The sequence below is a fragment of the Struthio camelus genome, chromosome Z (assembly GCF_040807025.1).
Source record: "Struthio camelus isolate bStrCam1 chromosome Z, bStrCam1.hap1, whole genome shotgun sequence".
NCBI classification, from domain to species: Eukaryota; Metazoa; Chordata; class Aves; order Struthioniformes; family Struthionidae; genus Struthio; species Struthio camelus.
The window spans coordinates 34,323,571-34,348,405 of record NC_090982.1 but is presented as its reverse complement, the minus strand read 5'-3'; the positions used below and the strand labels follow the sequence as shown (position 1 = coordinate 34,348,405).

The window sequence follows — 24,835 nt, the reverse complement described above, 5'->3', positions numbered from 1 at the left end:
GCAGAAAGCAAAACCATATTAGCAAGACCAAAGCAGGGCAGAATGATCTAATATTAGAAACAATAACAACAACAGAAATATCAGTGTTGTTCATTTTACTTATAAAGTTACATTTAGAAATTAATGATTTTTCTCAGCATTAGTGATGCAGCTAGATATCTGTATTTCCAAAATGCTAACATGCAAAGAAAATAGGAATGACGTTCCAGGAAAATTTCACCATACAGAGAAATTAGGTCATAGGATTTGGTGACACTCAGCTCTGCACACAAGCAACATTCACCCTTTTCTGTCACCTTTAAAATATACTATTGATTCTTCTCTATATTTCCTTATAATTTTCTTGCTATACACTACAATGTTTCTAATAAATTGTATATCAGCATTACTGATATCAGATTTGAAATGATAACTGAACTTAACAGCTAGATTAAATGAAAGTTGAGATCTAAATTAACGTATGATCAACTGAGTAGGAAAATCAGAATTGTTAAGTATGCTAGGACGAAAGAAACATTTGGGCAATTAGTAGATAGAAATATGTTTTTTATCAAAAAAGGACATGTTTCATGATTTTTTTCAATATTTGCACAAAAGCTAGATGTTGATAAAATTCTAATAAAGTCAGTTAGTAAGGGCAGATTTTTCAAAATCAATAGTTAAAAAAAAAACTGTTGGCTGAAAACTCTCTTAAGATATTACTGCCAGGTTCCAGTAAACATTGAAACATACAAGTGTTTCTGGAAAACTGGAAGAAAACTAATGTGCCAATAGTATGGATAATAAATGGGTAATTGTAATCTGCCAGCAAGGGATTGATTCCTGGACCAAAAATAAGACAATGGATATAGATCTTAACTGAATAAAACATAATATAGGGATAATGTGATATAATGTAAGGGTAATATACCATTCATTATACGTTTATATATGAATGAACTTGGTCAAACTTTTGAAGGATCAGTATCATGCTTGGTAAAAGCAATAGCGGTAAAGTAGGATACTTGGAATTCAGTAAGAAATTTGATGGATTATCCAATACTTTGATGAATAAAAGGTATTAGAAACACACCAATTCAACTGCAGACAAATAATGCAAGCAGGTAGTTGCAAGCAGATGATCTTGTAAATCTAAATTCCCAGTTTGACATTTATATTTATATCTATCTATCTATCTATATCTATATATATATATATATCTCTGACATTCTTTAGTTGATATGAATGTTGAATAGATTTAGAAATCCATTGTATTAATGAATTACAGGTGATATTCTTTACTGATGGCAGCACACTAACTTTCCCAGCCAAAAAGTCTGTTCCCTTTGTTCACAGTAGCCTGAGAACTCAAGGGCACGTCTTTTAGCTGTTAATAATAGATGTGTTTGCATATCCATTGTCCACCTGTTCATCATGTTTCGCTTAACAATGTCCATTCATTTTGCCCAAACCTAGGTCTTATCAACACTATTTTGGCCCTTTCTACTTTTTTCTCGGTAGTTAGTTTAATAGTTTAATACAAGCTTATGGCTACTATTTTTAACTAGGTGAATACAATCTAGGGTTACAGTATTGCATTAAGGGGTTGAAAGCTGCATCTTTTAGTGAAAGCCTCATGAGTTCACTCTGCCTGCTTAACTCAGGTGGAGTCTGAGGTGTTATGCTCAGTTTAAGTGGAGTCTTTCACATAGTAAGTAATTTAAAATAATGTTTTTAAAGTTAGAAGAGAAAAGCAGACAAAGATCCAGTGGCTAGGATTTGAAGCTAGGGAAATAGAGTGAGCATGTGTATGTACATAAGCAGGTAACTTGACAGTAAGAGCAATCATGAATTTTCCATCAATGGATAATTACGTTTTAATGCAAATTGAGGATTTTTCCTAGAATAAATGCTCTTTTTCAAACAAGAATTGATTTGGGGCAGTTATATGGTCTGTGTTATATGGGAGGTCAGACTAGATGACCACACTTTTCCCTTCTGGTCCTTTAATCTATGACTCTTATAATAAGCTGCAATGTAGCAGAGCTGGAAGTAGTAGTACAGATAGGTTAGCTGTACTCCACAAATTCTTAAAGGCAAACAGTTACCAGCTGGTCAAATTTTACCTTTAGAAGAAGCAATTTGCACACTTCTCAGTAATTCTAACCTCACTGCTATGCTGGGTGAAAGGAAACTTTTGCACGTAGCAAAGCTGACTGGGCAAACACGAAGGAAATGGATGTGACTCAATCATGTAATAGCTCATGATTATTTTCTTGCCGTATTTTGCACAAGAATGCAGCAAAGCAACCTCCCTCTCTCCCTACCCTGCCACCTGCAAAGCCATTAGCATACAAAGAGTATGATCACATAAGTTAAAGATCAGATTAAAAGGCAAAACTGAGAGCGTCAGACTAAAGACAACATGATAAATCCTGATCTGGTAATTTCATTGAGATCAGATAAACTGAACTATTTATGAGAGGCTAATAGGATCCACAATTTACAGTGAGCACACTTTGCACAGTATTACCCTTATCTATTATTTCTACAGTATATTTATAATATAATCATGATGACATTTCAATGAGATTCAAAGATCCTGTTGACGGACCTGGGCCAGAAGTTGGCTCTTACATGAAGACCACTTTGCGTTGGAAGCTCTCTGGCAGCCTTCTGAATGTTTCACAACATTTAGGATATAGGAACATCTGTATATGGAAATGGATAGGAAAGAATATGGGGAACCTGGAAGGCAGACCAAATAAAGGATCTTCACAAACACCACTTTGAGAACTCAGCTAGGAACTGCAGATTAACAGCAGTGTGCTTTAATTACATCTCTCCATAAAAGATTGGCAGTATTTTATGTGTCATGTCAGTCAGAGATTTGTATTTTTAGGGGAGAGGCGAGGCTGGTCAAAAAATATTTTTAGAAAATGTTGTTCTTCAACATAAGAACGGTAAATTATTTCCTGCTAAAAAGTACTATGTTTGTTTCCCCTGCCTCAGCACTCACTTTTATCCCTGCTAGTGCTTCATACTAAAGGAATGAATGATGCAACACTTAAAAGTATCAACAAGAAATTGTTAAAATGATGATAAGTTTCTGTTTTGATGAAAAACCTGGAGAGCTCTACTATATACATTTCCATAATTGGTTTGAAAGAATCATTTTTATTATCTTGGCAACATTCAAATGGCTAATTTATCTGTCTCATTCTCCTTTTCCCCTTTTTCACATTACATTTTCCAGTTGGTATATGCCAAACACTGAAGTATTTTTTTTGCAATATATATAATGCTGTTTTTTATTTATAGCAAACAGGACTGCTTTCTGCTTTTGTTGTTTTTCACAGGAAGGCTGTAGCCTTACTACTCAGATAAAATGCTAAATACGATTGATTTCTTGTCTACGTCGTGATTGTCAATTCCAGAAAACTCAGCAGGAGACTGCCAGCCAGATGCTGTAAAACGCAGAAATTCTTTTCTTATCCTGCTTTACAACAGCATAAGCTACTTTCCAATACGCTTTTCATAGATATGTATTTAGTCTGTTGTATTTATATAGTACCTTAACTTTCACAAATCACATAATTTTCCGGACTGGGAAAAAGAGCAGTTGGAAAAGTCGGGTGAAATTAAGAGAGGAAGACTAAAACTTCTCATTTTAAGTACAGCTTTGAGAGTCTTAATATAAAAACAAAATTGTCAAAAAGAGAGGGAGTGTTTGACCTACCTTTTAGGTCACTGTATTTCAGTAGTGCATTTGACATAGCTAAACTCTGCTCTCCTCCGAGGACTCCCGTCTGATTTGCAAGGATCATGCAAATACTTCACTGAAGCTAATTATGTCATTACTCTACTGGACTGTTGCTGCTACTATTGTTTCTCTTCTAATTGCTAGCAATGTTTTACCAATTTTGTAAAAATTACTAGTATTAAACTTCCTGTTGTGTTTGAATTACTGGTAACAGCCAGCCCATTGTTTTCTAAATAGCTGTTATATTCTTGAGTCATAATTGCAGTGAAGTTCTGCTCTGTGGGAGCTGTGACCTGACACAGTTGAGAAACATGGGCTTAAAATGATTCTAGTGCATAAGACTGTTGTCTTCAGTTCATAATGTTTTGCGCAAAATGACAAGCTCACTTCTGGGGCTGCTGCAGAGGAGCCCATCTACAGCACGGGAAAGTGAGGTGCAAAGCTTCTCTTTTCTCTCCCAGTCCAGAGCCATCTGTTCACAGGTCTGGCCTACCATGTAAAAATTGTCCTGATTGCGTCTGTAACTTGTGATGGCTGGCAGTAGTTCCAAGTGGCTGGGGTCGCAGCAAGCAAATGCCAGAATAAAAGCATGTCCTACCATGCTGCTTTTCTAGGTGCAGGATTAGCACCCTGATTAAAACTCTATTAAAAAGTCCGTGGGGGATTCATGAGAGGACGTTGATTTTACTTTAGTGAGCTGTGGATCAGGCTTGTTTGTACAACATATTGGAGGCTTTGATTTTGCAGTAAGAGAGGAGTTTGCAAGCCTGGGCTTCCCTCCCCCCTGCCCCCCCCCAAGAAATGGGAGTGCCTAGAGCAAAAATCATATTTTTCCATACTACTTAGCATCAAATCACAGCATTATCAAGAGAATGTGCACTGGCCTTGTTCAATTAGATAGGAAGGTATTGAATGCCTCATTTGATTTAGAAGGCTATATAGCTTAATAAAAAGACAGATACATCTCTAAGAATTCAGCAGTAATAACAATGTATTTGTACTTGAGCAGCATAAAGTAGATCATGTTCTCATTAGAAGAGAGTGCTATTAGAGATTATTATGTATGCTTTCTAATCACCAAGAACAAAATTTAACATATTATAATTAAATGCCAGCTTAAAGAAAAATAAAACCAGTGGAACATCTGCGTGTCTGATCTTGTAACCTTTTCTCCAGTGAAGGTGACTTATGTTGGAATCATCATGTAAGGAAGAGTATACACTCGAGTATAAATCTCTAAACCGTGGTCAATTAAAAGACAAGTATTGTCATAACATTTAAATATTTAATTCCTTGCACAGGAATTGTTGGGAACGTTATCCTGCCCTGTGTTATCTGGCAAAACTTCATTGGAATAACATGACTGTGTTCCTCATGATGTGGGAAACGTATATAACCACTGTCACAGCAGTTGTTTATACCAGCTATTGTAGATATAGTACTTTGTTCAAAGCTGCTAATTTTATTTACCTCTACAAAGGTACATCGGGCCCTATCTGGAAAAACTAGCTGCCACTGAGATTCTGGGCCCTTCCTTTCCCATTAATTGGTTTTGCGCTGCACTGAGCACTTCAGCTACTCCTTCTGAACCATTCTTCTGTGTCTCCAGGAACCCCTGGTTCTTTCCACTGACTAAGTGGGAGCCATGCGTGGGAGTTAGACCTGCTGAGTGTTACAGCAGGTCTTCCTTGACATGGGCACTTTTGTTTGTTTAGTTGGTTATAAAATTTAAATTGCCAATATTAGATATTGCTGTTTCACTTAATTTTTTTGCTTTGATTGACCAGGAACATTTTGGAATTCAGCTTCCTTCAACACTGAGGCATCCTACCTTCATTTCCCTACCTTCCATGGAGAGCTCAGTGCAGATGTGTCATTTTTCTTTAAGACCACTGCTTCCTCCGGAATGTTTTTGGAAAACCTTGGAATTCAAGACTTCATAAGGATAGAGTTATACTGTAAGTAGTGCTGCTGAAGGGTTTTATTTTTATTTTAATTTAGATTTCAATTGGACTAAATTAGAATTTATTTAAAGGGGGAAGATTTTTAAAATGTTCTCTAGATTTATTACTGTTGTCACTACTGTTATTGTAGCTTTTTCATTTCCAAAAATGTCCCAACAGGACATTTATTTAATTCACACATATTTAATTTTAAAAATATACCTTCAAAGAGTATTTCTGCCCCAGAGACTTCTCAGTCTAAGGACACAACCAATAACTTGTTCAGCCTGCTTGCCCGCTTCCTTCTCTTCCCCCTGCGAACTTCTCTCTGTCCAGATTTTAAGTCTAGATCTTACATGCAGATGCCGGGAGATTTACTCAGAATCAGAGTATGCAACTCACTCAGGTTCTGTAGCACCATATCCTAACTTAGTTATACTTTTTCCTATATTTGAGGTGAATCTTCCTGAGTATCTTTTTTTTTTTCTTTTTCTTTGTACATCCCCAAAGCTTTAGACTTCTACACATGGGTAAATTTTTGCTTTAAAAGAGAAAAAAAAATTGACTTATTCAGTCATGTGACTAATGTAGAATGAATGCTTTATGTTAGTTGACTTGTGTTTAGTCTTATGTTGTTCAATAATAAAAGGAGAAATATTTAAAAGGACAATGCAAAAGTATTATTTCAAAAAGCTCATGCATTCATTTTAAATGGCAAATCGTTTAAAAAGCTTTATACTTGACAAGGTGTCTCTGAGAGTTCTTGATAATTCTTTTTATATTGGGATTAGAGAGTTCTTCATTTTTTTGCAGATCCATTCTGTCAGCACACTGAAGGATTATCCTGTGAACGGTTGAATGAATAGATACATAATATATTTCATATCACAAAACATAATGCTATGGCAACAGTAATGTATGTTTAGTACAAAATGAAATATTGTTAGCTTGGTTTCTGCCAAGTTTAACATGCTACCTTATTGGAATAAAAAAAGAAAAGATTTACTTTACTCTTCCATGGGGCAGTTTAGTTATAGAACATTCTGTGTTAAGCTTGATGGGTTTGGTCCATGTTGTCTCTAACTGCAGTACTGTATTGAAAAGATACCTTATTTTCAATAATGATTTTGCCATGTCTATCAACAGTGTGAATTGCCTTCTGGTACAGTGCTGTGAACAGGTACATATGAGCATAATAAACTCAGTGCCACATAATAAAAAAAAATATGCCAGGTTAGCACTTCAGTAGTTCATCTATGAAGCAATGATGATATTCTTCTGCAATAAATGCTTTTCCTTCACAAAATTGTGGTTTAATCAGATGGACCACATCTAGTTGGAGGAATTAGAGGAACACTACTCAGAAGAATTGTCATCCTTCTCTGACAAAAAAAAATTATCCACGTGGTTGGCAAAAGATCATATATCTCTTTCTTCATGATAATAATATGCGGACAAACCCATGTCACTGTCCTGTTGTTTCAGAAGCATTCTTTGGTTGTAGAAATTGCTATATGTTTTTGTTTGTTATATGAGTTGTACTTGGGGAGACATGAGGGAAAGTGAAAGGCTTTGCCTTGTTAAATTGGTCTCAGCATTTAAAAAACAAAGTTTATCGCACTGTTGTGTAGCATATAGAGAGGTTTCTTTACTTCCAGAAGCATTTTAATTCTCACAGTAAATAGCTTTTTTGCACATCGTTGGCAGAATTGTTTGTACTGGAGCCAGAATTATGTGTTTTCACTGAGGTTAATATTGGGCAGAAATCAGTAATATGCGCTTTTGCCACAAGTATCTATGCAAAAAATCACAATTGCATCACCTTGAATGTTTCACAACGTATGGGATCATTTAGATTTCATCATCATATATTCATTTCTAATAGATGTGAATGTAAATCACCAACCTACACTTGATATGCTATTAATAGTTCCACATAAATCAAAGCCTTTGATTTGTGTAATAAATAACAATAATGAAAATGTCAGGTGTCAGTATTTAAGATGAGGACATGTTAGAAATGATTTAAAACTCCTTAAGTGATTAATGTGTGGCATTCCATACTTGCTAACATAAGGATTTTTTTAGCATTTTATTGATTGTTCTCAATCTGTATATATAATTATTTCCTTTATAACATAATGGTCTTTAGACATTTAAGTCTGAAGCTTTGCTGAAACAAAAACTATCAAATCAAGATTCTTAATAGGAAATGTGAAATTTAGTGCTGTTCAATTCTATGAACAGCTATAAATATTGCAATGCTTCTATGTATAATATTCTAATTAGCCATTGCGAGAAGGAAGGTGTTCCTCCCAAGTGTATTTTAAAATACAAAGGAACAAAGTCATCTTGAAGAAGACACATGATTCTTATTTTCTTACAGAATTATAAGAAATTCAAGTTGTTATTTTTGTTTGAGTTCCTATGTTCTTCTGTAAAGGTAGTGTACGAAAGCAACAAGGGCTAGATTCACCTCTGAGAGTTTACATAGTACATTTTATTAAATACTTAAGTGACCACAGGTCACACCCTCTGCCCAAAAGTCTAAATAACTTTTTTATACTTCTAAGTACTCATTGAAAAATTCTTTGGTGTTTATAGGCTATGATTTAAACAGAAATCTAGGGCGGGGTGGGAACAAAGTCATGTGTTAGTTTGGAGGGGTTTTGGCAGCTGCATTGGTAGCAGTTTTCAAAAGTCTGATATGCCAGCTATCTGCCTCCTTTTGCCCAAATTTATGATGTACTGTCCAGGCTGAGGGAAATCGAATTGCTTCCTCTACAGAAAGTGCACAATTTTCATATCCAGCAGGATGTTGCTTGGTAATCGCTTGCTGCTTCTATACGTGATGCTCCGTCTTGGTACCTTAAATGGTTGCTGATGACTGTGCTCGCTTTTAGTCATATTAGCCACAGGTGGCCACGATCACTCTCCATGACCACTGCTGACTGCTCCACTTTGCCATCCTATAGCTGTGTTCTGCCTATGTTTGAGTGCACCCAGCCACTTCTCAAAGGAATCTCTGCACTCTTTGGAATATTTTTGTTATAATGCAAAGGGAGATAAGAGTCACAGGGCGTCTTTGTCACCAGAAGAGAATTCCTCGATAAAGATTTTCCATGCTGCCCCGAAAACTGCCAAAGTGCTCTTTGCCCAACGGTCCTTTGCCCCAAGATGGCAAAGTTTGGGACATGGTCAGCATTTCTCCACATCCTGTGGCACTCCTTCCACAGGGTTTGACCTCTCTGCTTATGAACCTCAAATTTCTTCCAGATTCACAATGTAGTTATTTAAAATTTTATAAAATGTTAATTGTTTATGTTTATTGTTGGTTTTGACATATGCTGTTCAGTTTGTAGACAGTTCAACAGATGCCATTAGAGTCATCCTAACTCTTTGAATCGTTTTGGATTGATTCCCTTTTTTCAAGATCATATTATTTTTCTAGTAGTGCTAGCATAATTCATTATTTCGTTGGTTATCTCAAAATCTGTATCATGTGTTGTCTTGGCTTTAAAATCCAAACAGTCACATTGTTGATAAGATCTGTCATTCTAATATGCTATTTGATAGGCACAATCAGTAAGTTCAGGGTAGAATTTGTTTCCAGGCTTCACTCCAGCAATATCAGGAGGTTTACAAAGACCTCCCTACAGAAGGTAACATTCAGCAGAAATTCTCTTGACCTGTTCACATGAAGCTTCTGTTGCTTTTGTTCTCCTACTGTGTGTGTGTGTGTGTGTGTGTGTGTGTGTGTTTGTTTTCCCCCACCCCTTCGTAAAGGGAGACTGAGGTCTCAACCTTGTCCAAATGAAAGAAATTTATCTTAAAATCCATTTTACCAAGGAACTGTTATTTGGCATCTGTTATTTCTTATTGTTCTGTACAGCGCTGTTGATTTTTAAGCAGAAGTGATCATGAGTTGCCCAAGGAGTTCTGTTCAAAAATTGACTGCATGCTATGCCTTATTTATTTGGAAAGTCAAATGCTTTGTGTATTTGTCATTTTGTTTTTCTCTCTCAGGTGCAATTCTTTAAGCAAGATATTTAATAATAACCAAATTTGGGGCTTAAAGGATTACAAACATGTGGCATTAGTTAGTCTAAAGGCTGGCCAAAGTGGATCTAAGTGTTATAAAATACGTCTTTACCGTGTGAAATACAACTAAAACTGTTTCACTGGGATTTTATATATATTTTTCAATTCTTTAAATTCATCTTTGAAAATACTGTTTGAAGAGGCTTAATTTTGCTTGGCTACTTCTGATCATGTTACATGTCTCTCAGGGTTCATTGAACCTTTCTATTGGTTTCAGTGGATCCATCTCAGAGCTCTATTTCTTTATTTAAACCCTTAGTAATTTAAATTGCTAGTAATCCCTTATTTAGGAATTCCTTTATTTAATAAGGTTTGTCCTTCAGCATGCAAAATAAATGGTTTCATAGAGAATATTTATAATTTTCAGACTTTTTTACATGTTCCTTCTATTATTATTTTGTCATGCAAAAATACCACTATAATTTTTTTAGGAACATATAAATCCATATAATGTGAGAGAAGCTTACAGAATGACTCAGTTTGCTTCACCATATATGCAGTCTCATAAACTTTACCCTATTAGTCCGCTCGAGCGAGTAGGTTTAGAGTAGAAGATTATATGAAAGAATGGATATGCGACCAGTCCATTCATATCGGGTAGGCCTGTCTTCTGCCTAAGAGCAGCATCCTAGAAGTTGCATCACATTCTGCAGCATCATGGCAGAATGCTGAAAACGCAACTCTCTTCAAGCAGCAGTTCAGTGAGTTTTTGAGTTTCGGTATTCTAACATCCTATATAGCCATTTTGGACATGGAATTATCCTATCCCTTAGATGAGATCCCATTTTGAAGTTTCAACATCTTACGAAAAGAAGTCAGATGACATTCCATATATTTTGGAACAAATTTGTTTTCAAAAAGTTGCTTTACTGATTTGGAAAATAATTTACATTTGTTTCAGTAGACAGGTGTTTCGTTTTATCAACTGTACATGCTTGCTAGAACAAAATTTACCCTCTGATAGTTGTAGAAATTATGTGAATAAATAACAACAAAAAAAAAGCAGGTAGAAAGGTTGTTTGGATTATAATGGTGATGAATGAAATTCAAAGTTAACAATGGTAATCAATAATCATGTAAGCAGAAGGTGCTTTTTATCCGAACTGAAACTTAATGAAGCTAGCACATTCACTGTTTCTTAACATGATGTCTAGAAGGCCACAAACAGCTTGATTTCCATTCTGTTGCCAAGTCATTGCTTTCAGTGTCAGTGAATGTGAAGAATGAACTTTGTGGGGAGGTCCCCTTAAGTCAAATTTTCCTCTAAAATAAGTAATCTTATCTCATGATAGCCAGAGGAAGTAGTAGGCTAGACATATTAAAATACTTGACATTTAATGATTTTTTTGTGACCCAATTAACTATAAGATAATTTGAATAAATTGTTACTGATGTTCTCTTTCTAGCTCCATCTGAAGTGATTTTTTCATTTGATGTTGGAAACGGACCTAGCGAAGTTATAGTGCAATCACTCACTTCCTTAAATGACAACCAGTGGCATTATGTGAAGGCTGAACGAAACATCAAAGAGGCCTCCTTACAAGTAGATCAGCTTCCTCAAAGGTCACACGCTGCTCCGCCTGTTGGGCATATTCGCCTGCAACTCAACAGCCAGCTTTTTGTAGGTAGGCACTCATTTCACAGAATTTTTATGCAAATATTTTTAAAAATAAAAATAAAAAAAAATTGAGCCAGCAGTTACTACTAGATGAACTTTCAATTACACTAATCTTTTTTTGAGATTTGTTTGAAGAACAGCTAAAGGATCTACTCCTCTAGCCTTTATTAATAAACTTAATAAAATGTTCAGATTGGGTTTACTTAATATTGGAAATGAGAAAAAGGGTCTGTTACGTGCTTTCACAGAACCATGAGTAATCAATGTCTAGTCTAGCTAAACTATGAAAGATACAAAGGAGGAAGTTTACCTGAGCATTTCTGGCTTTGTTTTTTAGCATAGGTGACATTCATATGTTTAGATAAATTACTGGGAAAGCAGAAATAGCACAACCAAAAATTAATGCTTTTTTAAAATAGTGTTATATGGTTTTACGTATATGATAGTGTTCTCATTGTAATTTTAGCATATTATTTATTAGTATATTTCTGTTTTATACATATGGTATACACTCTAAGGGTGTATAAAAATTGCCTTACCTTTAACTATATCAATAATATAGCTAGATCTACTATGAGACCTACCATTTATGAACTTGTTTTTCATTTGCTGGGTGCTGGGCAGGAGGGCGGTTAAGGGGGATAGTGTTATGTTGTAGCTAAAGAACCTATGCGTCCTTAAGAAAAATTTAAATGGAGAGGGAACCCTAGTACACTAGGATTATAATTTTGAACTATATCTCAGAAAGGCATCAAGAGAAGAAGATGGAGACAAAATCAAATTTTGGAAAATTTAGTATTTTTGTTATGGAGGGGGATTCTGTAACAAAGAAGCTATCCAAGATATGAGTTCTAGTGGAGTTAGGAAAAGTCCTAAAGTTGGTTTGTATTCACAATAACGGACTAATATATTTAATGGAAGGAACAGGAGATTTCTATTTAATATACTTCAAAAAGTTATACTGGTATCCTTTTACTTGTCTTGCCATGTAACTGCTATTGTGCGAACAGCCAAAACTACATCTATTTGAATAAGCAATATCTGATCTTTAAACCTCCTCTAAGAAACTGTCTAATTCTACAGATTTTCTCAGATATTTTGGCACCTAGAGTCTAGGAAAAGGTTTATGACAATATAAAGTTACTTGCTCCAGTGAGCTCTCTAGCTTTACTAGCCCTTCTCCCAAAAGATCTAAAACTGTACTAAACTGTATTTATGACTTCACTTTTCAGTAATCTTTTTATTTGGCCATTGAATGGAATATTTTTTGTCAAATAATTGGATGAGAGGAGTTTGACTCTCTTTGTCAGATAGTTTACAATTTCAGTAAATTTCTATATATTCATCTCTCATATGGAGGTGGCAATTTAAAAATTGGTTTGACTTTTATCTGCAATCAAGTTGTCTAGCTTATTTTCTTCAGATATTGTTCAACTTGAATAATTTGTATTAGAAGAGTGTTTCTGTTGTTTTGCTTCTGGTGTTTTCTTCCTCTGAAAATTTCTTAACATCCTGGGATTAAAATGAAATAACACAATATACCACTGCATACCTTGAAACCCTTCACAGGTTTGTACAAATACTTCAAAATAAGTAGAACTGATAAAAGTGACATTTGTTTAATTTGATTAGATCAAAATAGTGTATTTGAAGTTTCACATAACAGATGATAATGATGCATTTGACCCATTTGTGCCAATGTATTTCTTGAAAACAATTTGTAAAGGTTTGCTACTTCTTCAGTAGTTTTCTTTTGAGCAATCTCTGCAATTGCATTACTGTTCTGTGGATCAGTGTGGATTTCTAGTTTATTTTTATTTCAAGTTAAACCGGTCTGTTGGCTAACATAACTTTTTAATAATGCCCAACTATTTATAAGATACGTTTTAATTTTCATCTCTTTAATCAAATCTAATTTTCTTCAGTGGAGAGAGTCGTCAGACTTACTGTTTGACTACTTCTACTTACAGCCTGCTGGTACATTCATTACTCCGTGCTCAGACTTATCTGCTCAAGCTAGTGAAAACATCTAAGGAACATGAAACAAATAGAGTGACAGAAGAATGGCATTAGCTGAGACACCTTTTGTTTAAGTATCTTCTTGTTTGCCTAGTGTTTGCCTAGTACCTGCCATAGTTACCTATCAGACATTTACTAACTTACTAGAACTGTGATTTCTTCAGGCTAAAACCCTCTTGATTTCCTTGTTAAATGTAAATACTCTGGTTTTCCAAAAACTATCAACTCAAACTGAAAGCTGCCATCAAAATGTTAATTTTAGCAGAGGCAACACAAAGAAAACTTTCTTACTGTTATGTGGTTTTGTGCCATTTTAGCCATAAAAGACTTAACAGGTATTTCAAGGTACCAAGTACCAGTAAAATGAGTACTCTAATATGTATAAATGTAATATGCTTATAAATCAGTTTGTGCCCCACAGACCTTAATGGTGTTTTAAAGATCAATATAGAGAACTTAGAACACAGAAACAAAATCTGGAAAGGAGTGCTTTATCCTCTTTCTTTTTACCTCATATGACGTGTCCCCTAGTACTACAACTTTCACAAAGTTTAAGATATTGAAGCAGTGAAGCACTGTTATTCCCATCTCATAATGAGAAACTGAGGAACAGAGACTGAGGCTAGGTCTGTCTTACAAGGTATACACTGCAGGCTGAAGAGCAGTGTTCAGCACACCAGTTCAGTAAACTATCTGCCTTTCTGTTGCCGAATCTGAATATTGCTTTACTAAGGAAAAGGAAAGGCTGGAATATTGTCCGGAAGGAATCAGCTAGAGTGGCCGCACTGCATCATATGGGCCCAGACTTTCCTATCTTGTAGATGAGAGCTTGGCTCTCGGCACCGATCATGACAAAGCTCTTTCTCCTTTAAAAGTCTCTCAAGCTCAGCAACAATTCACATAGAGCATGTATTAGCATTTGAACAAGACAGGCAAACTCAAAGCAGTAGTCGGAAGATCTGGATCTTCTCCTAGGTGACAATGTACCAATACTAAACAACATCCCTAAAATTGTTGAGGAGGTAGAACCAGAGCATCTAGGATCTCATGTTAATGCCCTAAACTTAGGAACTCATTTCCACAGTTAGACTTCATTTCTCCTTCCCTCTTCCTTCCCCTCTCCCTCTCCATCTACTCTTTTTTTAAAAAACCCTAATTTCTGGATGTGACTCCTTTGTGAATTAATTGAAGTATGCATCATTGCTTGGTATCTTTACTGTGCTAAATCCTTGTTTTCTATTAAAAGCTTCAAGAGTTCACTGTAATTACTTGACAAAAGAGTAATCAGATATGCTTTTAGAGCTATTTATAAATATTTTCACATATGTAGGCATGTATCTTAGAAACTCATAATGGACTGTAAAACATGAAGAAGTTTTTACACTTCGATTCTTTTCAATTTTTAAAAGCTTATGTGAATTCATTTCAGGTGGGACAGCATCCAGGCAGAAAGGATTTTTGGGATGCATTCGTTCTTTACAGTTAAATGGAATAGCCCTTGACCTGGAAGAGAGAGCAAAGATAACGCCGGGAGTTGAACCAGGCTGTCCTGGACATTGTAGCAGCTATGGTAACCTGTGTCAGAATGGAGGAAAATGTAGAGAGAAATACAGCGGATTCTCTTGTGACTGCTCTTTCTCTGCTTACTCTGGGCCATTCTGTAAGAAAGGCAAGCATGTCTTTTAGCTTTATGAATTATTAAAAATAGAACCATACAGTCTAGAACAAGATCTTTACTGCCTTTTAAAGATATGCCTAAAGACTTGCAAAATATTTATGAGTGAGCTTAACTTAGTATAGAGGAACATTCAGCTGAATTTGTTCAGTGACTGTTGCTAGCTTTAACACCATCGTAATTCTTCCAGAGAGGTACAGTCAACATATACCATATAAAGGAGACACTCCACTCTCCAAGAGGATCAGCATCCTTTCTTTAATATTATGCAATGATTTTGATACTTTTATGTTATACTACGATTATCAATACTTCTGGATTTCTCTCTTTCAAGTCTTAATTTCAAAACTAGGGCTAAATTTGGAAAACAAACCAAGAAGCAGAAAATCCCCAAACTGTTTTTTACTCACAAAGATAAGTGAGATCATAGGAAACAGACAGGACTGAGCCCATTTTGCCAGTTATTTTAAAAAAGCTCTTTGCTGTAGCATAATACTGATGGGTGATCTCAAGTCATTGTGTTTGACTTTTAAGAGTGGAAATTCATCCAGAACTCTTAGTATTTTCAAATAATTCTTGTCTGCTAGAAACAGCATGCTTCCTTCATGTATTAAATGCATCCTGCAAAGTGCTACGTGACTTAGATGCCATAACTCCTTGTTCCTGTAAATCAATGAGCAAGGCATAAGTCCAGCCATTGAAAAACCAGCACTGCCACCACCAGGATACAGGGACTCATGTGAATTCCTTCCGTATCTATCACTGTGGAGCTAATGCCACTCACTGAGAAACAAAACTTTGCTCATCCCCAACAGAGACAACAAAAGGGACCGATGGTCACACTCTCTGTTTATTATTCTGCAGAGCCTGAGTGGGTCCTGTAGCTGAAAGTGTGGGATGTCCTATAATAAATAATTACTTTCAGTCACCCTCTATCAAAGATACTGTATCAGATTACAGTAATTTCACACGTTTCATAAATGTGGAGTCTGCATGCAAAAACAATGTAGTCCAAGACAGTGACTTTTAGCAGAAAACCTCTGTGAGGAGACACAGAAACCCTCTATGAGTGACTCATCTGTGAGAAGACCATAACCTGGTTCGTATTCTCCCGTTTCTTTCTCCCATCTGACCTGCCTCTTTCCCAGCATCTAGCATTTCAGGTGTGGCCAAGTTTAGTCAAAACGTTTGTGCTTACATCCCGTACCCATTTCTCTGTAGGAACAGGATAGAAAGTTAAGAGGATATATGGGCTGGAGGATATGGATAAACAGGAAAAAATCAGAAGGCATGTTCAAAACCAGACAAAACAAACTTCTTCATACAACAGATAGATAAGCTGCTTAGCAAGCTGGGTTTCGGTCCAGGATGAATTTAATTATTCTGTACAATTCTGAATAGTAGTTCCATTAATATTTCTTTTTCAGCTTTATCGCTGTAGCTAAGAATACTTTTATTCTTTCTGTGATGGAAAAAGAAAAAAGCCTTACTATTGTTTGCATGATATTTAAAACTGAATTACCTGTTATTTCAGAGATCTCTGCCTATTTTGGGACTGGCACTTCTGTGACATACAATTTTCAAGAATACTACACCTTAGCTAAAAATTCCAGTTCTCATGCTTCTTCTTTCTATGCTGATATGACACTGAACAGGGAGGCAATTACATTTACCTTCCGAACAACACGGACGCCAAGCTTACTGCTTTATGTCAGCTCCTTCTACAAGGAATATCTCTCAGTCATTCTCACCAAAAATGGTGAGTATTCATCTAGACTGTCTGGAAACACTGATGAACCTCATAGCTGCCAACCTAGATTCATTCTAATTCCCAGACCTGAATCATAAGCTAAGCATTGTCCTGCAGTTGCTTTAGATGGTGAATTTATTTTTCAACTGTACCAAGCAATGTTTTCCACCTGAAAAATTGCTGCAGCCATACTCTAGTATTTCCTCCTACTGTAATTCAAATTTTTACTACTTTTTAAAAATCCTACCAGTGAAAATTATTATTTCTGGAAATCCTTTAGAAATGCAGTAGAATATTTTAGTCTGTATTTTTTGCAAGTTTCAAAATGAGACTCAAAATATGTCTGCTGTGTCCATTACACATGCAAAGTATAAAGTGCCAAAAATATTTGATAAACAATGAAATGAAGTACTTGTTGAAAGTGTATTGCCCATTTTCCAAATCAGTTACAGGCCGTTTTGCTCAGCTATTACCACAGGCTACTTGTATTCCTGGCCAAAATACATGTAATGCAATTGTTGTCAGATGACCTGTTTCCATTTAAGCTGAGCATGAAATTTTACTCCGATCTTTGTTTTCCATTCTTTCCTCTTTTCTTCTAATTTCTGAATGCTTGTTTTTCTTGTCTTACATCTGACTAAAATCTTCGGGTTTTTTTTAATTAAAAGGAAATCAGACTAGGTCAAATCCTTAGGTTTGTCTGCGAAGGTTTTGGCCCATTCTGACCATGGGAGTCACACTGATCCTATGCTCAAAGGGACTCTGACTTCTCTGGGTACAGTCTGCATCTCTGGGATGCAGAAACATCCTGGGATTCTCCTGGGATCCTTCCCATTTATGAGAGGTGGAACGTGCTTTACTCATGACAGGCCCAGCTCTGCCCGTGTTTTCCTATAAGAAACTCTGGGTCTTGCTTTCTAGTAGAAAAGAAGAAAGTTGTTCATCTGTGACTGATAGGAAGTGTCTGAGCAGTAAACCACTGTGCTTCTGTTCTGGTGTGAAAGAGTCTGTATGAGATCATATGTGCTACATATGTGTACAGACAGTATATGGAGAATTTACAGAAAGAAATGGAAAGTGAGATAGACGTGAGATAGAAACAATTAACTACATCCTACTGAATTGTGAACTGGTCAGAGATTCAGAGGTCTGAACAATGTAAATACTACTCAAGAACAGAGCTGTTAAGGTAATAAGATGAGTTTTATACGATAAGTCACATTGATATGATCTACCAGACCAACTGTTTCTGACCTGAATTTTAAAAATACTTAAATAAATTGCTGCACATTTTTACTCTTTAGCTCATTATTCAGATTTGTCGCAGTTTCTGGTTATCTTTGCTATTACTTCCCACTTCCAATATTTCTATTTCTTTTCTGTTACCTTCTTTCTTTTCTCACATATGTCAATTTCTGCTAGTCAGGTTGATCCTTCAGATAAATTGGATATTTGTCTTGCTCCATAAAGGTGCATGTGAAAGAGGAAGAATGGTGTGTTACCTCCACGATCTGTTTTGTACATGGTTTATTATACCATTTTATCAATTCCTGCAGGAAGTTTACAGATCAGGTATAAGCTAGATAGCCATCAAGATCCTGATGTCTTCAGCATCAATTTCAAAAACTTGGCTGATGGACAGCTGCAACATGTCAAGATTAACAGAGAGGAAGAAATGCTCTTTGTAGAGGTAATTCAGTTAAGCAAAAAAAAGAGGGGGGGGATTGTCATCAGAGTATAAGATCCAAAGCAAAATGAAATATATAGTTACAATAAAACAAGTACTCCCAAATAAACCATGTTTTAATAGCTCAAGTAAATAAAGTGAAGCACAGCAGGCTGCTGCTGAGCCTCAGTGTATGTCTAGATTAGACAATCTCTTTGAAGTCTATCTTTTCTATTAAAAGGTCAGTTTTCTGTTATAAAGGTCGGTTCCTCCTCCTCATTTTATATGTGAGTACAATGAATTGTTTTACAGTTGGACCTTTATAGTTTGTGAAATGGGGATGACTTGTTACCTATTTGGGGTCTTGCATTTTGTTTTTTTGTCTCAAATAAAGTATCAAACAACAGTTCAAACACTTTATCACTCCGGTTATAATTTAGCTTTCTTGTCTAATTCTCCTAGGTCCCTTTTACATTGAAGGAATATGAATATTAAGGAAAAAATATCTAGAAAAATTTTGGATTTTAGGTTTCCCTTATGTTTGATGAAATTGGATGATAAGATAGAAATATTTAATATGCTGCTTCTAGATACTAATATATAAAAAGCCTTAACTTTAAATTAAGTATTAAAAAAAAAGGATGTTAGAAGTTAGCGTTTTGGGGCAGGAGCTGAATTTGTGTAATTATGCAGTGGTACCAGACTAGAAGGCAAGTTATTCTAAAGGGAACATGGAGGCACAGCATTAACAGTATATTTAATCTTTAATTATGTATTAAAAGTTGAGAGCCTTTTTTAATATGAAGAGCCTTTTTTGTATTTTCAGAGGTTTACCAGTTTTGTTCATCCTGTAGATGACTAGGAAGGAACCATATAAATCAGTGAGATAATAATGGTTTTACTGAGTGGGATGCTTAAGAAGTATCACAGCCGTAATCAGTGGGGAAGCTTATCATCGATTCATTGATTAGTTTTTATGGTACAATTAACAAATGTTTCCCTCAGTTCTTTTTATTCTTAACCTTCATCTTCTCTCTTTTTTGCAAATGTTGACTAATATCTTTTCCGTGATTCTACATTGTTTTCTACTGAACCATTCTGCAGGTTAACCAGAATGAAAGAATGAAATTTATTCTGTCTTCAGGCACAGAATTCAATGCAATCAAGTCCCTTACACTTGGCAAGATTTTAGGTGAGTGGAACGCCACATGAATTTCCAAAACATAGATCAAAATGTCATCATGGCACATAAAAAATAATAACCCTAATCTCACTGCGAGACATGCATTGTCTTGGATTTAATTAGACACTGAGTGACAATCAAGGTAGAAACTTCAGTCCTGTCGAAGTGCAAATATAATCATGTGTAAGTGCTTCCTGAAAAATGAGTAAGTGGGTTCCATTAAAAATAATTTCACATTTATCTCTCTCATTTTGCAGTCAAGCATTAGGAAACACAACATTTTTCTTACTCTCAAGAAAAACTAAATCAGTATCAAATCATACACAAGGAGCACAGAGTAGTATTAATCAGGTACCATATTTGAGACACTTTCCTTTATTATATTTTGGAGTAAACTATTAAGGTTAGGGTAGTGTAAGCAAAACCCTTGTTGAAGTTACTTTCTTAAAAGAAATTAAGCAAATTAAGGCAAAATATTTTGTCTAGCACTGATTTGTCATAAGCTTTCTATCTGTAGTGATCAACCTCTAGTTTACCTTTCCCTAACTGCCATTCCTTCAAATATGATAAAAGAAAATAGGCTGAACTAGAATTTTCAAGATCTTATTATTTCTATATTTGTCATATTGGGAAACCTCAGTGACAGATTAAGGTGTGATTCTGGTGAAAATCTGATGGAAATTTTATTTCTCTTTCCTGTAAAGTAACTTCAAGTCTGTGTTGTTACATTTCAGTGTCAAGCAAAGGTCCATTTGTGCATTCTAGCTCTAACAGTACTTTTTGTTGCAACAGTGTGAAAAGAGAGCTGTGAAGTCTGACATAGTTAGTGATGTATACTAACTAAAGCTGCATTGATCTTCTCACCATTTTGTAGTTAGGAGTGATTATTTTCATCCCTCCATGTTCAGTTTTAGGGGGAGTGTAGAATAAACAGGTCTGTCAAACTATAGTTTGCAGGAAAAGATGATACAAAGGTTCACAGAACTTAAATGTTCAGGATTTCCTATGACATAGTGGTTGTTACCTTTAGTGTCAGCATCTCTGTTTATTTTTAACAAAGAAAGCATTTCTGACAAAAATTATGCACCTTGTTCCAAAACGAGACTGGAAAATGAACTGCCTCCCTTCATCTCTCTTTGATGCCTAACCATCTAGGCGGTGAACTGCCTGCAGGAGAATAATGGTTTCACATTCTTTTAAAATCCCTTTAAGTAAGCTAAAGTGTTAACAAAGGCTTTTTGTAGGAATAAATTCAGAAAATTGAAATGTGACGTAGAAAAAATTGAGTTTTCATTTGAAATTGATATAGATCATATATTATTTTATCTTGCTCCCCTAGGCTTATGGGAACTATTTACCTGTTTTATACAATACTTAGCCTAAAACAGAAATTTTAAAAAGTGTTTCTGAACATTCAGTTTTACCGGGTTTAGTTCAGAGGAATTTTACTACTATGTACCTGAGGTGTTCCTCTAGGATCTATATATCTACCCTTGTGGTATAGTACCTTTGGGATTACTATAACCGCTTTGGCAAATCAATGTTCCTGCCATTGTAACAGACCCAGAAATACTGTCCTGAGTATGAAAGTAGAAAACTGCTCTTTTCCCATAAAATAACCTATTGAGAGTAAAGCATTATCTAAAAATGTCCTTCATGCCATGGGATTAGAGTCACTAAGTTAGAGTCACTAAGTCTGGACCTGCATCTATCTGACCTATAACGCATTCAAGTCTTATAAAAGCTGCACAAAAGGTGTATGCAGACCATCTCATCTGTTCTGAGTAAAATGAGAGTTTAATTCTCTTTCACTCTCTCTCACGTATGTGTGCACACACACACACCCACACACATCCACACACACACACACACACACCCCCACACACCCACACACACACACACACACCAGTTCCCAGTGTAGCCTCTCCTACGTGTAATGTTGACTGGAAAAAGGGTTTCATGATACATTCAAGCTCACAAACTACTCATAGTTTCAAAACCGGTGCATAAGTAAGATTATGTCTGACCTATCGTTTTGAAAAGTAGATATATGTAGACGGAGTATTTGAGAGAGATCTGAATGTGATATTTCAGGTATAAATAATTTAGTGGCTCATACAGCAGATGGTTGTGTTTTCGGTTCTAAGAGTGATATCTAGAAGAAGTGAAAGAATCGTTTTGAATATATAATAAAATGTGTTCAGTGATTTTTTTTGCATTTCCATTAACAGAGAATTAACTCTCTTAACTTAATGAGAATTAGTTTCTCATTAACTGGTGAGAATTACCTTAAAATGAATTAAATAATAAAATTTAAAGATCAGATGTGTAAGTTTTTTAAAAATCCTAATTATTGGTTAGTTATAATTTTTTGGAAAAATCCTAGTCTATTTGATATGTTTTATGTAATTAAGGACTTCTAACACAAACAAATGCATATTAATTTTGAAATCTAGAAATTATTTTTATAGAACAGTCTTAACAAAGAACTAGCATGTAGATAGGAACAGAGAGAGAACGGAAAGGAGAATCATCAGTTTAAGCACATATATGAAGCAATATTAGCTGAAATATAAACTTTTAGATGAAAATTGTTTAACATATGTTTAAAAATAAATCAATAATAAAATTGAATCAAGTACTGATAATGCTTTGGAACGTATTATTCCATCCCAGACATGCTCACATAAGGGCAATATCGCAAAGAACAATACAGAAGTAAAGGTTTTTACTTCTTTGTTATGAAATTTCATATCAAAGCTTGCATAATTTTTCCTTAAAAATGTATTTGAGCCAATATAATTAAATGTATATTTTTAGGAAAATAGGAGTCTCTTTTGATCACTCTTTTAAATTAAAGATCAGTGTTGTCTCTTGCAGAGAAATCACACTGTTATAAAGGTCCAGAGATGGGCATTTCTTTGGTTATATGATTGCTTTGCATTAGAAGAATAGTGTGAAAGATGAAGTTACAAAGACTATGGGGGCATTCAGCTCAATTTGACTCTATCTTGAGGAAAAAATATGCTATAGTGGTCTGGCTTTTAAAAGGAAATCACATCTTTTATAGACGTTATTGCTTTGGTTCTGAATCTCATAAAGTCCTGCTGTCTAGAAATGGGAGGGGATACTGTGAAGGGAGTAGAAAGAGGAGGTTTAAACAAAGGAAGAAGTACCAAAATAGGAAACCATTATCTGTTTCTCATACTTTGAAATGTTGGTCAGGAAGAGCTGGTAAGTGGTATTGCAGGTCACAAAGCTATGGATTTTCTAAGAGTTATCTGCAATTGAAGAGGCACTTGATCTGAACTCTTTTGCAGTTATATATAGCCTAGGTTTTTGTTAAAAGCAAATCTGAGAATCAGTTACTTAAATAATTTCGAATTCCCAGAAAAAAAAAATCAGTATTCTGTCTCATTTTCCAAAATCTAAGCTTTCCAGGTTAAAAACTCTTGAATTTTGCTTATGTAACATTGTGACAAAATAGCCTGGGAGCTAAAGGCTATTGGGATTCAACTAAGTACATGAAGGTGAGGTTGTGAGGGAAAAGAGAAAAAACCATATTCAGCCACCCAATTTACAGGATGAAAGCCCAAAGGGCTCCTTGTAGGCTTTCGCTTCGCAGGTACTCCTTCCTTCTCAAAGCACCCCACACTGTAGGAAGGCTGTAGAAACCTCTCTTCTTATAGCAACCCACTGATAAAGTAGTTTCCTTCAGATGAATAAAGCCATATCTGCCCACAACAAAGTTTCCTAGCCATGCCAGCCTGAGTGTAGACTGCTCTGGGAGATGTTCTTCTTAGGGGGCAGTAGTCAGTCTTTCCCTGCCAACTAAGATAAGGTTATGTTTTCAGCAAGCTTTACTTAGAGCTGATTTATACACCGAGTGTTACAGCTTAAGAGAATGAGTGACTTTAAGTCAATTGAGTTAAGCCAAGGCATGACCCCAAGTATGGAGACCTCACACAATGTAAAAATGGTTATTTTAGTAATAAATAAAAATAAAGTTTCACTGGACTGTTAAACAAAAGACCTAAGTTAAACCAATACATTGATTTTAAACTAATCTCTTGAAGGATATTTTGTATTCACATTTAAAATGTGATTTCTGTGTATTAAAACTATTTCTATCTATCTGTAGTCAATTTGTCCTTTTCCGTGTCAGTTTATTTGTCTCTGAAATACATATAAGACTAACTTACTTAATGCAAATATTGTTGAGGATAATTAATAATTGTATAGCTTGCTTAAGAAAAAAAGAGCTCTAATTATTATAGTTTTTACTGATAAAGGAATGATGGAATTGCAGAACTCTTACTGTGCTCTGCTGATATGTAAAATACAGCGATAATTCAAATTGTTAATTTAAAATCAGCCTTTTAAAACAATAATATCTGAGTACTCCTGTACAAGGGCTGAGGTAAAGCACATGCTAATTAACAGTTGCTTTGAAAAGTCCCATTTCTCTTAGATCAGCTTTTTGTTGCTATTTGGGAATTTAAATAGTAATAAAATAGTAAAATTTAGTCTTTTAAAGGTAGTGAAAAGCTTTTAATATATGCTTGTTAACATAAAATATGCATTTTCTACACAGCTGCTTTAATTTAATGTAGTCCAGCAAATTCATTAGAGGCATATTTTAAAATCTGGGTTTTTTTCATCAGATTTTTTATTTAGTCAACCAAGCTTGTCTAGGCATACTTCCAGTAAAGAAGCTTTTCAGCACAATCATTTGGGGAAAGAGAAAGTTTCCAGCAGTCTTAAAATCTTGGCTGAAATGCCAGTATTTAAAAATCAATATTCAGGAATTTAGCGAAGATACTTTAATTTGATGAAATAATTCCATTGGCAAATATTTGCCTTCTAATGTTTAAAATAAAACATTAAAAAATGAAACAAATTCATTATTAAAATAAATGTTTTTTTTCCTAGTCACTCTCAGCAATGTGGCAAATGGCAAGTCCGAAAAAAAAACCTACTTGCAGCTGCTGACTGCTGGATTTTTAATGCTGAAAAAGCAGCAAAAAGTCACAGTGGCAGAATTTTCTCTTTTTATTTCATGTTAATTAAATTACTATTTTTACTAGCTGGTTTTTGACAGTAAACTAACTGGTAGCAAGTTAATGAAAAGGGCTCTG

General features: G+C 35.2%; 1 protein-coding gene across 3 annotated transcripts in view; it reads left to right on the top strand.

The window, feature by feature from the left end:
• The window catches only part of CNTNAP4 (contactin associated protein family member 4), a 235,562-nt gene that overhangs the window by 202,399 nt on the left and 8,328 nt on the right, over window positions 1–24,835 (top strand). For all 3 annotated transcript variants that reach the window (XM_009680987.2, XM_068928377.1, XM_009680986.2), the window contains 6 exons: window positions 5,530–5,700; window positions 11,193–11,411; window positions 14,853–15,092; window positions 16,633–16,857; window positions 18,405–18,538; window positions 19,619–19,706. In XM_009680987.2, coding sequence (XP_009679282.2) covers window positions 5,530–5,700; window positions 11,193–11,411; window positions 14,853–15,092; window positions 16,633–16,857; window positions 18,405–18,538; window positions 19,619–19,706 — 1,077 coding nt within the window. The remainder of the gene's footprint in view (window positions 1–5,529; window positions 5,701–11,192; window positions 11,412–14,852; window positions 15,093–16,632; window positions 16,858–18,404; window positions 18,539–19,618; window positions 19,707–24,835) is intronic.